This window comes from Rattus norvegicus, chromosome 1 (genome assembly GCF_036323735.1).
Source record: "Rattus norvegicus strain BN/NHsdMcwi chromosome 1, GRCr8, whole genome shotgun sequence".
Taxonomy (NCBI): Eukaryota; Metazoa; Chordata; class Mammalia; order Rodentia; family Muridae; genus Rattus; species Rattus norvegicus.
The window spans coordinates 102,828,161-102,844,299 of record NC_086019.1 but is presented as its reverse complement, the minus strand read 5'-3'; the positions used below and the strand labels follow the sequence as shown (position 1 = coordinate 102,844,299).

The 16,139-nt window shown below is 45.2% G+C and overlaps 1 protein-coding gene across 1 annotated transcript; it reads left to right on the top strand.

Moving 5' to 3' along the window:
* The first annotated feature begins 1,702 nt into the window (after nt 1-1,702).
* On the top strand, nt 1,703-15,150 carry Isg20l1 (interferon stimulated exonuclease gene 20 like 1). The gene has a single exon (XM_039100892.2). The coding sequence runs from the start codon at nt 12,751-12,753 to the stop codon at nt 13,855-13,857; it is 1,107 nt and encodes a 368-aa protein (XP_038956820.1). The 5' UTR covers nt 1,703-12,750; the 3' UTR covers nt 13,858-15,150.
* The last annotated feature ends 989 nt before the right edge of the window (nt 15,151-16,139 follow it).

Genomic DNA, 16,139 nt, shown 5'->3' with positions numbered 1-16,139 from the left:
TTGTGTGTGAATGCTGGTATTGTGAGCCATGGAGGTCAAAGGACAACTTTCAAGAGTGTTTTCTCCTATCTGTGGATATAGAATCTCTTGTTTCTGACACTGCATTGCATGCATGATCCAGGATAGCTGTTTTGTGAGCTTCCAGAAGATGTTCTCCTTTCTCCACCATCTATCCAACTCGCTATTGGAGTGCTTTAAATCCAGATGTACACCACAGCATCTGGGTTGTGGGAATTGAATTTAGGTTTTAAGGCTTTCCCCCAGTGGGCCATCTTACCAATTCTTCATATGTGTTCATGCAAGATATATACCAGGAGTCAACAAATCATGGATATTGCATAAATGTGGCCTATGAATTTTTTAATGCAAAGTTTGTAGGCTAGAAAGATGGCTCAGTTTGTCTAGCCTGAGGACCTGTTTGTATCCTCAAGACAGATAAAAAGCTGAGCAAAGTGGTGTGCCTGGAAACTCAGTGCTGGGGTGCGGTGGGGGAGTAGAGACAGTAGGATCCACAGAACTTGCTATCACCCAACCTAGTGAGATTGGTTTATTTCAAGTTCAGTGAGAAACTTTATTTCAAAAAATAGGATGTAGAGCTGGTGAGATGACTCAGCAGTTAGGTGTGCTCGCAACCACCTAAAACAGGGCATGTGATGTCCTCTTCTGGTCTTCTTCACAAGCTCCTGCACACATGTAGCATACATTTCACGCAGAAATACTCACATACACATAAGTAATAATAAAGATGTTGAAAAGAATAGGTTGTAGAATGAGTAAGGAAGGCACCATTGTTGGCCTGTGGCCTACACATGCATGTGTACACGTGAGCACACACACATAACCACACAGGGAAAATGAAACCCATAAAAATAAAGGATTTTGTTTGGATATAATTTCACTAGTATATGTATTTAAAAATTTATGTGTTTTATTTTGTGGAACAGTTTCAGGGAACATTGAGAGAGGTCTGGGGGACAGGCCTCGTCAAATCCTGAATTCACAGTGGAGATCCACAGGCCATGAGTTTCCAAGATTACAGAGTCCTTGGTTTCTTCTGTCTTCCGTTATCATCTGGGGTGTTCAGGTGGATGCTTATTTCTTATATGCACCCCCTCCCCCAAACAGCAGACCGCAAGCTTTTCTTCTAGAAAGCTGCATCTTCCTGCATACCTTCTTCAGGTCGTGCAGGGTAACTCCTTTGGTCCTCCCCTCCAAGGCTCGATGCTTATATCCCTCTTGGTCTCTTGCTCAACCACCCCACCCCTGCCCCTTTCCCAGCAGGAATGTAGTCATTTGGCTTTGTTTGTTTGCTTTTTTGCCATAGTAGACTGAAGAATCTGGAGGGTAAATGGGAGATTAGCTTTGGAATTGATGATCTGAGGGGAAATGGGGTTTCTTGGGGCATGTTCATAGCTTTGTGAACATGTCTTTAGCTTTACAGCTAAGAGGTGAGTAACTTATTTAGGTGAGGCCCTTGAAGTCAAACTGAGGGATCGTGAGTATAATTGAATTTCCACAGGAACAGCTTCTATTATAATGTGAAGAAAAGCCTAGATTAGAGCCCTGTTGTCTGTTGATAATCTTAGCGCAAACATTGTGCTTCCTATTTCTCCACAACCTTTTCTGTTATGTGCAGTGGATACCATGATAGAGAATGTCCTCTGATATGATCTGAAAAAAAAAAAAAAACAAAAAAACAAAAACAAAAAAACACCCGCCTCCCAGCTCCCAAGCTTACCTGGCACACCCTTGAATAATTCTAAGAATTTAGCATATCACAGTAATGTCATGGGCTCATCCCTGGATATATTGGGAAACTATTCTCAGTTGCTAAGTGTGGTACAGGCAAACACCCCTCCAGATAGCCCTAGAGAAGCAGAGAGAGTTGGAAGCACACGGTATTCAGATGACAAGTGGGCCAGGATCTCCAGTGTTGATGTGGAAAAACCCACATCTTTTACCTTAAACTGAATAAGAGATAGTTTATTCTAGAGCCAAATTTGAATGACAATGGCCTGGGAACACAGATTGGAGTTACTCCAAATTCTATGTTCAAGTGTGGAGGCAAGCTTCACAAAGTTTTGTAGTTTGTAGAACAAAGAAAGTCATCATTGAGACAATTTAAAATATATTGTACACCAGAAAGGTGGTCACAGCAAGGTAGAGGGATGTCTCCTGTAGGCCTCAGATGCTATCTGATGACATTCTTAGCTTTTGGATAGGTGGAATCTAGTGGTCTGCTAAATTAATAAGTTCCAAAATAGGTTTTATCTTATTAACCACAGGAGGTATGTTCTGACACAGGCGAGCATGGAATGGCTATTCCAGGGGCTAAAGCTAGCCTTAGAGGGGAGTGGAGGGATAACTCAGCAGTTAAAGACACTGGCTGCTTTTTCAGAGAACCAGGTTCAACTTCCAGCACTCATGTGGCAGCTCACAGCTATCTTTATAAAATTCCTGTTCCAAGGGATTTGACACCCTCTTCTGACTGCTGCATGTACTTGCTGCCTGAACACACTTACAAGCAAAACAAACATAAAGTAATAGTAAATATAAAAACAAAAATGAGTCAAAGGTAATGTGGTTAGCCCATGCACCTACAGCATCCCAGCTTTCCATCAGTCTTTGTGATAACTGCTGCTTTCTAGGAGTTACTACACCAAGGACCATTTCCTGTTGAGTGTTAGATTCCCCTTCTCTTTATTTGAGAGTTTTCTATTTTGACCCTTTTTATCTCTTACCTTAAGATAGTATCTTCACCTCTCATTAGATTTGCATGTATATCTTCAGACCATTGGAACAACCTTTTGCCTCCTCCTTTATCAAAAAGGTCTTCAACCCTTCTTTTGAAATTTACCTCACTCGTTTACACTTTAAACAGAGAAGGAGGTTTTAGTTTGTTTTCCCTCTCTACCTGTAAGGGCTTTCCCCAGGCCTATTCCTTGACTCACTCTGGTGACCATGGTCTAAAACCCTCATATTAATAGGTATTGTTAGGTACCTGGAAAGGCAAGGCTTTGTTTGATAAGATTCCATTACTGAAGTTTTCTCTCTCTGTATGCAATGTGGTGTAGTCAAGAAACTGTCAACAGGTTCACTCCATTATTGTCAGGGGCAAAGAAAAGCAGAGGGAAAAAGTGGGGAGTCGCCAGGGCTATGGGAGCAGAGAAGATAGCAATATTGATGGAAGAGTCTGCCAGTTATAAGGGGTTATGGTGTGGTGAGAGGAGGGCAGGTTAGCTGGAACAGCCTAGAACTAGTGTGGAGCTCTTATCTGTTGGAAGTCTGTTAATAGAGAACCAGATGTCCTCTCTGGAGACTTGGGGACTATAGGAATGGGTACAAAGTAATGGCTTTTTCTGGCAAACAAACCCACTTTACAAGGTTTTTGAGGAGTGCCGAATGTTTACCAGGTCGAAGTCCTGCCTTAGCTAAGTCATTTAGTGGGATTGGGACCTGAAGACATGTGAGGGAAAAGATATCACAAGTGTAGGGATTGTGGGTATCCTGCATGGTACCCCAGGAATCCACACTGTAGCTTGTCTCCATTGAACAATTTTTACCTGGGGTGGACATCAATGCCCAGTATCATTCTCAGCAGCAAAGGATACTTTGTTTCCCCATTTGCTAGATGGTTGCTCTAGCCTTTTCGAAAACCCCTACTTAGAAAACCTTATTCATATGGTAGGATGAGAAACCTATACTTGAAGATGCAGTTTGAAGGCAGTTGAATTAAACTTCATATAATCCTTTTTTTTTTTTGGTTCTTTTTTTCGGAGCTGGGGACCGAACCCAGGGCCTTGCGCTTCCTAGGTAAGTGCTCTACCACTGAGCTAAATCCCCAACCCCATATAATCCTTTAGGGCTCGGCCCACCTGATACATCCAGTCTTCTAATTGGCCTTGCATACACAACAGGGAAAATCAGAATGAGAGGATGGCCCTAAACCACTGAATGCCATGAGCCTGCGGTGGGATGGCAGGCCTGTCTTACCATACCTGGTTTATATGGTGTGAGGATGGATAGGTGGAATGAAGGACTTCATACATGCCCGGCTGGCACTCTACCAATTGACTTATATCCCCAGCTCTAGCTTTCACTCTGCTAAGCCAGTAAAGTAGTGATTAAGATGTGTCACCATCTCAGCATTGTTCTAAGACTAGGGCATGTTCCAGATCACTTGGACTCATTCTGACTGGTCTTCAACTACCACATAGCCTCTAGTATTTTCACAGGTCGCCCGCTGCTGTCATCTGTCCTGGATTGTATTGTGACTGCCTTGCCAATCAGATTAACAGGTTTCTGAGGAGGGCAGGGTTTTAATACCCATTCATTTTCATGTCCCATATTTAAAAAAAAAAAACAAACAAAAAACGAGTGGTTTGTGGAACTTGGAGGAGAGGGAGTATGCAGTATAAAAGACCCTGCTGTGGGAAGGGAGAATGTTAGAATGTTGATCAAGGGTAAATCATTTTTTTTAAAGACAGTTTTAAGATTTATTTATTTATTATATATAAGTACACTGTAGCTGTCCTCAGACACACCAGAAGAGGGCATCAGCTCTCATTACAGATGGTTGTGAACCACCGTGTGGTTGGTGGGAATTGAACTCAGGACCTCTGGAAGAGCAGTCAGTGATCTTAACCGCTGAGCCATCTCTCCAGCCCCCTCAAGGTTAAATCTTAAAGCTGGATCTGGATCTTGCTCAGGGAGTGTTTAAAAGGCTATTCTACAGCAGAAGTTTAAACCGGGAGAGATTTTGCCTCCCAGGTTGCATTTGGCATTGTCTCAAGACATTGTTTTTAAAGTCATTGGTGGTATGTGGTGTGGTGTGGTGTGGTGTGGTGTGGTGTGGTGTGGTGTGGTGTGGTGTGGTGTGGTGCTCTTGAGGTAAAGCATCCCATCTTGGAGGGAAGCTCACTAAGAGCAGAATGTGCTAAAGAGAGGGAAACATTTAACTTCCTCTAGGGAAGTTTGTTAAAATTCAGGAAGCTGGCACTAGAGAGATGGCTCAGCTCTTAAGAGAAGGCACTGCTTTTCGGCAAGGACCCCAGTTCAGTCCCCAGCACCCAGGTCAGTAGGCTCCAGCTGACTGGCTATAGCTCAAGCTCCATGGGATCCAATGATTCTGGCCTCCACAGCACCCATGTGAACATATCCTCTCCTTCCATAATTTTAAAATAAATCTTAGAAAAAAATTGCAAGAAATAAACTCAGTAGCTTCAAGAAGTACCAGAAACTGACCAAATGCACCAGGCCTCTCCAGTCCCCCATGTACAAGAAAGATACTGAGACCAACCTAGCTGCCCAGAAGAGACAGAGGCCTCAGAGCTGACTGTAAATTATGCAGAGAGAGCGCTCTGTCACCCAGGCTGAGGTGGGCTTTGGTGATGTAGCTCCCTTGGAGTCTTATGAGTAACCTCTCATCCATTTTCCTGTAAGCAACCCCGATGAACTTGTTGGTTCACCAAGTTGGACTTTGGTGGTTCATTTCCACTCTTGGGTGAGCGGACATTCATTCCAGTTTACCAAGGGAAAGTATGACGAAGCACTGCTTTTGTTTGTAACCCAAGTTCAGTTACTGGCACCCCTGTCAGGTGGCTTATAACCCTATAACTTCTATTTCCAAGGCATCTGACGTCCTCCACTGTCTCCCACATGTATGTAAGTCATGTGCCTGGTCATGTACACCTTTAACCCCAGCATTTGGGAGGCAGAGACAGGTGCCTCTCTGAATTTGGGACCAGTCTGGTTTATATAGTGAGTTCCAGGGCAGGCAGGGCTCCAAATAGTCAGAAAACTAATAATCATAATTTAGAATTTTTAAAGATTTATAATTTGTGTGTGTGTGTGTATGTATGTATGTATGTATGTATGTATGTATGTATGTACCTGAAGAGGCCAGAAGAGAACATTGGATACCTTCAAACTGGAGTGACAGATTGTCAGCCACCATGTAACTTCTCAAAAAACAGCAAGTAGTCTTAACAGCTAAGCCATTTCTCTAGATCTCATTTATTTACTTTTTTGTTATGTATGTATGTATGTATGTATGTATGTATGTATGTATGTATGTATATGTATGTATGTGTGTATGTATGTGTTTGTGTGTATATGTATGTATGTGTGTATGTATGTGTTTGTGTGTATATGTATGTATGTGTGTATGTATGTGTTTGTGTGTATATGTATGTATGTGTGTGTATGTATGTGTGTTTGTGTGTGTATGTATGTGTGTATGTATGTGTGTGTATGTATGTATGTGTGTGTATGTATGTTTGTGTGTATGTATGTATGTGTGTGTTTGTGTGTGTGTATGTATGTGTGTGTATGTATGTATGTGTGTATATGTGTGTATGTATGTGTTTGTATGTATGTATGTATGTATGTATGTATGTATGTATGTATGTGGGCTTATTATGGAGATCAGAGGATAGAGTTGGTTCTTTTACCATATGAGTTTCGGGATCAAATTCTAGTTGTCATGGTGGACAGCAAGCATCTTTATCTAATGAACCGTATGACTAGCCCAAGCCATTGTTGGTTGACTTTTCGGACAGAGGTTGCTACTGATAACTTGTGGGTAGAACCTAGAGATACACTTTTCATTTCACTTTTCACAAGATGGCTTCTACCACACCAGTCCATAATATCAGGGGTGCGCACAGTGACTAACTGCTGTGGGAGCTGGAGAGACAGCTCAGAGGCTAAGAGGACACACCAGTCTCATTGAGGATCTAAGTTTTGTTCGCAGCACGTACATCAAATGGCTCACAGTCACCTGTAACTCCTGTAGTTCAGGAGGATCAGATGCTCTTTCTGACACACATGTGCACACACAGAGGCCCATGCACAAATCTCCAGAGTTTAGGGTCCTTAGGGTTGCTTTTCTTAAGGTCTGGAGAGCTGGCTCAGCAGTTAAGAGAGCTTGCTGCTTGTTTGTTGTGAAGCAGTTTCCTCTGAAATAAAGCTTTCCATCTTGGAGGGGTTAGGAAACAGCATGTACTAAAGGGAGGTGAAACATCCCACCCTGCAAGGAAGCTCATTAAAACCCAGGAAGCAAGGACTGGAGAACCTGCTTGGCTGCTAAAAGAAGATACTGCTCCTGGTGGGGCCCAAGTCCAGTTTTCCCTGGCACTGGCGCCCATGAGCAAAAACCCACACCGTAAGTAAACAATACCAAGTCTCCAGGACGTCCTGGAAACTCACCAGATGCACCAGGTCTCTTTCTCCCCCTTCCTTAAGGATGGCCAAGGGACGCTCAAATCAGCCAAGCTGCTTGGAAAAGACGCCCTGTGGCTTGTCACGCTGCCTTCGGATTTCGAGCTCCAGGTTTCCAGGTTGTATGAGCTGGGGCCCATACTTGGGTGGACTTCTGGTGTTAGTCGAGAAGCAATCGTACGTATGTCCATGACTGGGCCGTGCTATTATGTGTGCGATCCCTTTCCCAGTGAGGCCAGACTCCTGCTCTTTCCCAGCTCTTCATTAGGCCAAGGGAGCAAGAGGTGAGAGGCAGTATCCAGGACTCCGTGTGATCTAATCCAGGCTTAAGAAGGCCCTCTTTTCAATGAACTGGGACTCTAAATAACGCACTATAGTCAGTCCAAGGTCCCAGAAAGTAAGGGCAAACTAAAGGGAAGCTGTGAAACCCCTTCAAAAGATACTGTATAACTAGAAATTCTGGGGTCTGCAGATGAGGCTCAGTTGGTAGAGTGCTTGCCTAGGATACCTGACGCCTTGAGTTTGATTTCCAGCACTGCATAAAACTAGGTATGATGGCACACATTCATAATCCCGGCTCTAAGGAGGCAGGAGGATCAGGAATTCAAGGCCATACTGGGATACGTGAGACCCTGTCTCAAAACACAAAAAGTACAGAGATGAAAAGGTAGGTCACTGGTTAAGAACGTGGTGGTTTACAACTGTCTGTAACTACAGTTCAGGGAATCCGATGCCCTCTTCTACCCTCTGTGGGCATCAGGTATACACATGGTGCATAGACATATATACAAACAATACACATACAAGAGTGGTCTCCTCAAGGCTGTGCAACAGGTCCTTAAAGGCACTCCACTTCCTAAAACACAGTTCCGTTCTGCACCTCCTTTGCTGCTTCCCGCTTTGTTCTGTAACCACATCTTTAGAGCCTTATTTCCTTGGTGGAGAAGGAAGCTGCTCTTCCCGTGGGCTCCCCTCTGCAAGGACCACTCTGGGCAGACACCATCTAAACAGCCCCCCTATAACACGGACTATCTGTATGACTCGCTTCTCTCTGTTCCAAAGTACAGACATCCTAGGTAATCGACTTTCCCTTTTCCTCCCATCAGCCCTGCAGTGCAGATGCCCCAGGTGATCTCTTCTCTATACAGGTATACCTGCCAACCCACTTCTCTTTAGAAAGTGTAAATGGGTAACCTACTTCTCTCCATGGTGTAGACATCCCTGACGAACCCCCATTTGCTCCTTTGCAATGTAGACATCTGGGTAACTCACTGCTTTCTTTTCTGCAGTGCAGACATTCTGGTGTGCCCCCCGCCCCAACCCCTTTCACTGTGTAGACATCCTGGGCTACCACTTCTCTCCCTGCAAGGCCTGTCAGGATGTGCACTTCTGGATGCACAACACACTACCCTCTGCCCCTCCAGATTGGGCACTGCCATGGAGTCTGAAGTGCTGCTATAAGGATTTAGAGGCAGAGTACTTTGGTGGTCTGGGCCTAGGTATGCTGCAAAGATCACACCATGACACAGATCTCACACGAGATTTATTGATGGGAGTGGGGGAAGTAAAAGGTTATCTAGGAGTGGGGATGTGACAAGAGTCAGAGAAAGAGCAGCAGACAGACCAGGAGCTAGAGCTGGCTGTGATGGCAGGGGACCTTTTAAATGGCTGGTGACTAGCAATGATGCAGGTGTTAGCACTGAGTTCTGAGGAAAGGCAGTGTGTGTGGGTGTGCCTGCGTTCTAACATTCCTCCATTTTGTCTATTATAAAAGGTGAGGACATAGGAAGAGTTGACCGGGTAAGGCACGATGCTGCTTTTTAGACCGTGTCCTACTTTCTGAGAGTGTCGACATCTTTGGGGACCTAAGAAAGGTGGGATGCTGGCCAAATCCTGGAAGAGCAGGCTGTTTTCCTCATTGTTCTGGCTCTGTGGGACGATCTGTGCCTATTACAGTGCAGACCTAGTTGAAGCAGTCTGTGAGGATGGACCACCTGGGCTAACCTCTTTGAAGCTACCCAGGATTTAGATTTTGAGGGAACATCTAGACCTGGCAGGATGCTGAAACAGATATCTATATCTCTATCTCTATCTCTATCTATCTATATCTATATCTATATACCTTTATACCTATATACCTATATACCTATATATATATAATCTCTCTCTCTCTCTCTCTCTCTCTCTCTCTCTCTCTCACACACACACACACACACATATATATACATATATACATATATATATGTATATATATGGCGGAAGACAAAGTTAAGGAGTTTAGGGGAATTTTTTTTCTTACTTTTAGGCCCATGCTCCTGGTGGTAGAGGAAGAGAGTTCCCAAGCCAGGAAGAGGGGGATCCAACCCTCGGGGATAAGTGAAATAGGCAGGTGGAGGAACAATCTACTGATTGGCAGCACTTATCTGGAGTTGGTTTGACCCATGCGAGGCAAATTCAAACTGAGTTCCTAAAGCTTAAAAGAAAAAAGGTGGGTTCTAGCTATATTATTAGCTTTACCATCATTTGTAACCTGCACTGAAATCAACGTCTTGAGAAAGGAAGTAGACTCGGCACCTTTGTATCATAGTAGAAGCGTGGGAAGTGCTTCTGGTTTAAAGCATGAACATTCTTTAAGATGAGTTCAGGGAAGACAGACTCCTCCTGTGGAATAGAAGGCTCAAAGCTCACTTGACCTTGATTTTCAGTATGTGTAGAGACCATGAAAGTGGGGTCTTTCCCCTCTATCCAGAAGACTGAATGTATATAGATTAGATAAATATTTTTAGCACAACGAGACTTACTTTTAAGTCTATATTTAGAAGAAAGCCAAAGGAAATCTAAAATCTTGGGTTTGTGACTATGCTAATAGTAGCAGTGCTTTACCAGAGCTAGATGAAAGCTTACAGCATAGTTTTAAAAGATTTTTTTTGAGAGCAGAGCTCAGAGAAATCATAGAGATTAAAGATCTATGAGGGGAAAGTAGAACCTTAGAGACGAGACTTTGGGATCATTTGTGTGGTGGCAGAAGTTGTTACAATCTGTGAGAATTTGGAAATCAAGCATGCCACTATTTTGCCGTTGGTCTGTACAGAGGCCAACTGTCTATGGCAGAACAGAGGGAGTCACAAAGCAGAACACTGAGCAGGTGTGTTCCTATAAGCTCCAAGAAGGAGCAGGGAGTTGAAGCTGAGGGACTGCGGGCCGGAGCCAGAGATAACCAGGAGCGAGCAGGAGAGAAGGTAGCCATAGGGAGCTTAGGGGGTTATGTTTGCATCAGACGCTCCAGAGAGAAAAGGTTTGCGCCGGGTGTGTGCACTCTGTATCTGGCCTGCTCCTTTGCTTCCCGACGCCAGGTTCTGCTAGGTCTGGCTCCTGTTCCCACTTTGAACAAATTTACAGATCCACCAGCCTTAATGTAAAGATAAGACATTTACACAGTGGTGGGGGTGGGAGTGGGGGGCCAATCAAAAACAAACAGCACTTGAAGCAGAGAAAAAAAGAAATAGGGAAATAGGGAATGCGTTGTTTTTTTTTTTTTTTCTGTTCCAATTGCTTGGTTGGTCCATTTGGATTGATTGTCTAAGGGATATTGAAGCCATTTTCAACCTCAAAGGCAGATAAGCTTAGAGGCTCTGGTGGTTTGAATATGCTTGGCACTATTAGGAAGGGTGGCCTTCTTGGAGGAAGTGCATCACTATGGGCATGGACTTTGAGGTCCTGTGCTTAAATTCTGCCCAAGGAAGAAGAGCCCCTCCTCCTACTGCCTTTGGAAGAAAGTCCACATCTGGATGCCTTCAGATCGACATATAGAACTCTTGGCTCCTCCAGTACCACATGTGCCTGCACGCTGCCATGCTTCCCACCGAGATGATAATGGATTGAAACTCTGAAACTGTAAGCCTGCCCCCATTAAATGTTGTCCTTTATAAGGATCACCGTGCTCATGGTGTCTGTTCATAACAATGAAACCCTAATTAAGACAGAGGCCCTTAAGTCGAGTGCTAAGTGGAGCAGTTGGAGGTTCTCCAAGAGGCATCCCCCAGGAGGAACCAGGAGATAAAGATGGCCTAGTTCCCAGAGGTGAGGTAGAGGAGGAGTTCTGAGGCCTGAAGTCCAAGGTTTTTTTCAAGCACATGGGACTGAATGAAGAGGGCACAAGACAAACAGTAGGTTGTCACCTTGTGGGTTGGGAACCAGGACCCAAGGAGACATGGTAACTGATACCTGACTTTTGAATGAAGCCAGAAGGTGAAAACTATGCTCAAGATCTAAGTCTCACCCAAAGGAAAGGGTGAGAGGTGGGTACCTCTGCCTCCAAGAGTACCAGAGAATCAGGGAAGCATTTAAGCCAACTGAGAGGATCCATTCACCAGTTGCTGTTGATAGATGGAAGGCCAAAGGATTGGTGGACCAGAAGGTGGATCTGTTGCAGGTGGAGTGACCTGTATGGCACCAGTGTTAGGATTTAGTGGCAGAGTACCTTGGTATGTCAGGGCCAAGGTATGCTGCAAAGATCATCACACCATGCAACAGATTTCATGCAAAGGATTTATTGGAGGTGTAGGGAGCAAAAAGACTGTCTCAGTGAGTGAGTGAGTGTGTGTGTGTGTGTGTGTGTGTGTGTGTGTGTGTGTGTGAGAGAGAGAGAGAGAGAGAGAGAGAGAGAGAGAGACAGAGACAGAGAGAGACAGAGACAGAGACAGAGAGATAGAGAGAGTCAGACAGAGACAGAGAGAGACCAGAGAAGGAGTGCTGGGAGACAGAAGTCTGACTGTGATGTTAGGGGACCTTTTAAAAGGGTTGAAAGCTAGATTAGTGATGATGTAGCTACTAGTGCTGAGGGCAGGCCGGGTGATCATGCTGGATGTAATGGTTGTGGACTAAGGCATCTGCTGCTGATGCCACACACCATACGCAGACAGGTAGTAGGCTTGGAGCTGGCATTCACTGTGGTGGTCTATACAGATCTCTTTAGAGGCTGAGTGATGGATATGGCTGCCTGCAGCGTGGTGGGCATGTGCTCACGTTCATTGGGATTGGAAAAGACCCCCAGTGCCTGATTTAAAGAGTGGAGTCCATTAAGACATAGACTGTGGCTTTCCGCGGCCCACCACCTTCGAGTTGTATCTCCACCGCCGAGGGGCCGGGGAGCGCATCCCGTCCCCGCCCCCCACCCACGCCGCCACCGCCGCCACCCTTGCCACTGCTCACTCACTCTGAGTCCCTGGCCTCGCTGCCTGAGGTGGGGGCGCTGCGGGCACGTGTGCGCCGGCCGCCTTCCCGTTGCCGCCCGCGTTCTTGCCGTCCGGGCATACGTCGACGCGCGCCTGCATCGGCTCCGGACGCTTGCGATTTTAGTGGGACCTAACTTGGAGGCCTATGGTGCAAGTATCAGGATTACTTTTGCCCCCAAGGCTAATTGCAGATCTCCTCATGTTGAACTACGGGATTCCATAGAGAATGAGACTCTCATCCTTTTTCCATCAGTGAGCCACTCTTCCCAGCTTTCTCCCACCATCCACTGACCTCATGTCTACCATACTCCTGAATTTGGACTTTGGGGAACCTTCGAAAAAGGCATTTGGAGGAAATGCCAAACATCAACGTTTTGTCAAGAAGCGAAGGTTCTTGGAACAGAAAGGATTTCTGAGTAAAAAGAACCAACCCCCTAGCAAGGTGTCTAAATTAAACTCAGAACCTCCAAAGAAAGGGGAAACTTCAAGAGTAGATAGCATTTCGAAGATCCTTTCATGCCTAAAGAAGAAAAAAGAGGCAGCTGCCTCCAAGAGGGACTCAGAGCAGTCCAAAGACAAGAAAGCATCGTCATGGCTGACCCCTGCTCCTTCAAAGAAGACTGATTCTGTTGTGGCTAAAATAGATTTGCTTGGGGAGTTTCAGAGTGCCCTTCCAAAGCCTAAGAGACGCACCCAGAAGAAGGGCTCCAAGAAGCCCTTGAAAAAGAAAATTGCTACAGAAAACTCCACCCAAGCTCAGTCAAAGGATAAAGGCTCCAACAAGAAGCCCTTGAAGAAAAATGCTGTACAGAACTCCACCCAAGCTCAACCAGAGGATAAGTGCCCTAAAGTCCCTCAAAGCTTGCCAAGGAAGATGGTGGCAATAGACTGTGAAATGGTGGGCACCGGACCCAAGGGGCGTGTGAGTTCCTTGGCTCGCTGCAGCATCGTGAATTACAATGGAGATGTGCTTTATGATGAGTACATCCGCCCCCCCTGCTATATCGTGGACTACCGGACCAGGTGGAGTGGCATCCGGAAGTGCCACATGGTTAATGCTACCCCGTTTAAGACTGCTCGGAGTCAGATCTTGAAGATACTCTCAGGGAAGGTAGTGGTAGGGCATGCCATTCACAATGACTACAAAGCCCTACAGTACTTTCATCCCAAGTCCCTCACTCGAGACACTTCCCAAATACCACTCCTCAACCGGAAGGCTGACTGCCCAGAAAATGTCACTTTGTCACTGAAGCGTCTCACCAAGAAGCTGCTGAGTCGGGACATCCAGACTGGACTAAGTGGACATTCCTCGGTAGAAGATGCCCAGGCCACATTGGAGCTGTACAAGTTGGTTGAAGTTGAATGGGAGCAGCATCTGGCCCAGAATCCTCCAGAAAATTAGCAGTCCCAGGGAGACACATGCAGTAGACCAACCCACAGTTCTGCCAGCTTCTCACCTGTAGAAGCCGGAATCATTGGGGAGAGGAGCTTGACCAGAGACTTAATACCCATTGAAATTTCATCTCAGCTATTGTGGTTACTGTGTGTTAAGTGTCTCATGGAGGAGGAAAGCCTTCATGTTAAAATCCACCTCTAGGTCAGGCAGGACGCCCAGGCTTGTAATCTCAGATACTTGGGAGGCCGAGGTTATAGATTTAAGGTCTGCCTGGACTACAGAATTAGTTCTAGGCCAGTGAGACCCTGTCCTAACATAAGAAGAGGGCCAGGAGTAAAGCCCGGTGCTAGAACACTTACCTAGCACATAAACCACTAGATACAGTCTCCAGTGTGGGGTGGGGGATAGTAGAAGGAATGGGACCGCAACTGTTTACTTCTTTAGTGGTGCTAACCACATGTCACAGTGCTTGTGCTAGTCAGCCTTGACTTTGAGGGAGCAAGGCACACCAGGGAATACTGTTTCCCACCTACCTTATCTACGGGATACATATCATAGATCTGTCTCCTTTTGTGGGGAGTGGGTTAAAGGAGTAGCTGAGTTGCCAAGGTTGACCTCAAACACTTGGCCTTAAATGACTTCTTCCTCAGCCTCACAAGTAGCTGGGACCACAGGTGTGTGTTCACTGCTGTGCCTGGTTCTGTTAATTTATGAGGTTTTTTTTGTTCTAAAGTACTTAACAGTATCTTTTCACTTTCAGACGAGTCCTGATTGGAGCTAGGTGTGATGGTCTGTAATCTCAGGATTTTGAGGCCAAGACAGGAAGATCAAGAGTTTAAGACCAGTCTGAGTACATAGAAAAGCTCTGGTTCATAGAAGTAGAAAAAGAGAAGGAAAGGATTGTGTGGTTGCTTGCTGAATTTTAATTTACGTTCTACTTAGTTTAAAAAGAATTTATATAGTTTTAATAGTCTTTCAGTCTTTTACCTTGCAAATGCAGCCTCTTAATTCATATAATTCTTATGAATTTTTATAATAGAATACTGGTGATTTTTTTTACATAAAAAGATGTATTTTTTATTTAAAAAAAAAGACATAGACTGTGTAGGCTGGAGAGATGGATCAGTGGTTAAGAGCACTGTGTGCTCTTACAGAGGCCCTGAGGTCAATTCCCAGCAACCACATGGTGGCTCACAACCATCTGTAATGAGATCTGGTGCCCTCTTCTGGTGTATCTGAAAACAGCTACAATGTACTCATATATAATAAATGAATAAATCTAAAAAAATTTTAAAAAAAGTTTCTGTTGCCTCAGCACCCATTTAACTAAACTATGCTTTCTCACAGCAAAAGCAAGGTTCAGCTACTCTTGGCATTTTTTTTTTTTTTACCTTGCTCAGATCCCTAAATATAGACATCTGTTTTATATCACCCCGTGGTGGCCACTTCCCTGTGGAACAGGTAGGTGTTGCTTACTAGAAATGACTTCTTGGTCTCCACACCCTCTCTGATGCTGTGCTTCCTAAGCACTGCATAATCACAGCATTTGCAACACACTTCTGAGAACCACCAGCGCAGTGATTCTCAACCTTCCTAATTCTGTGGCACTTTAATACACTTCCTCATGTTGTGGTGACCCCTAACCCTAAGATTATGTTCATTGCTACTTCATAACTGCAATTTTGCTACTGTTATGAATTGTGATGTAAATATATGATATGCAACCCTTGTGAAAGTCATTGAACCCCCCAAAGGGGTCCTGACCCACAAGTTGAGAACCATTGCACCAGAGGGAAACCTTCTGGCATAACACTTTGGAGCACAATATTAGCTCTAGCCTCTTCTCTCCCTCCCCCACTCCTCTTTTCCTCCTGATCCTCCTTCCCCTCCCCTTCACTCTCTTTTTCTCCTTCTCTAGTTCTTCCTTTCTCTTCCACCTTCCTCTCTCCTCCCTCTCTTCCTCTCCTCCCCCATTTCCCACTGTCCCTTTTCTCTCTTGTCTACCTCCTCTTCTCTCTCTCCCTTCATCCCCATTGCCTTTCCTTTCTCCCTTTTCTCTCTTTTCTGGTGTGGTAAGCTAGCCTTCCTCTCTCCCTCCTTCCCTCCCTCCCTCCTCTCTCCCTCCTTCCCTCCCTCCCTCCTCTCTCCCTCCTTCCCTCCCTCCCTCCTCTCTCCCTCCTTCCCTCCCTCCCTCCTCTCTCTCTCCCTCCTCCTCTCTCCCTCCTTCCCTCTCTCCTCTCTCCCTCCTTCCCTCCCTCCCTCCCTCCTCTATCTTCATCATATTCTCT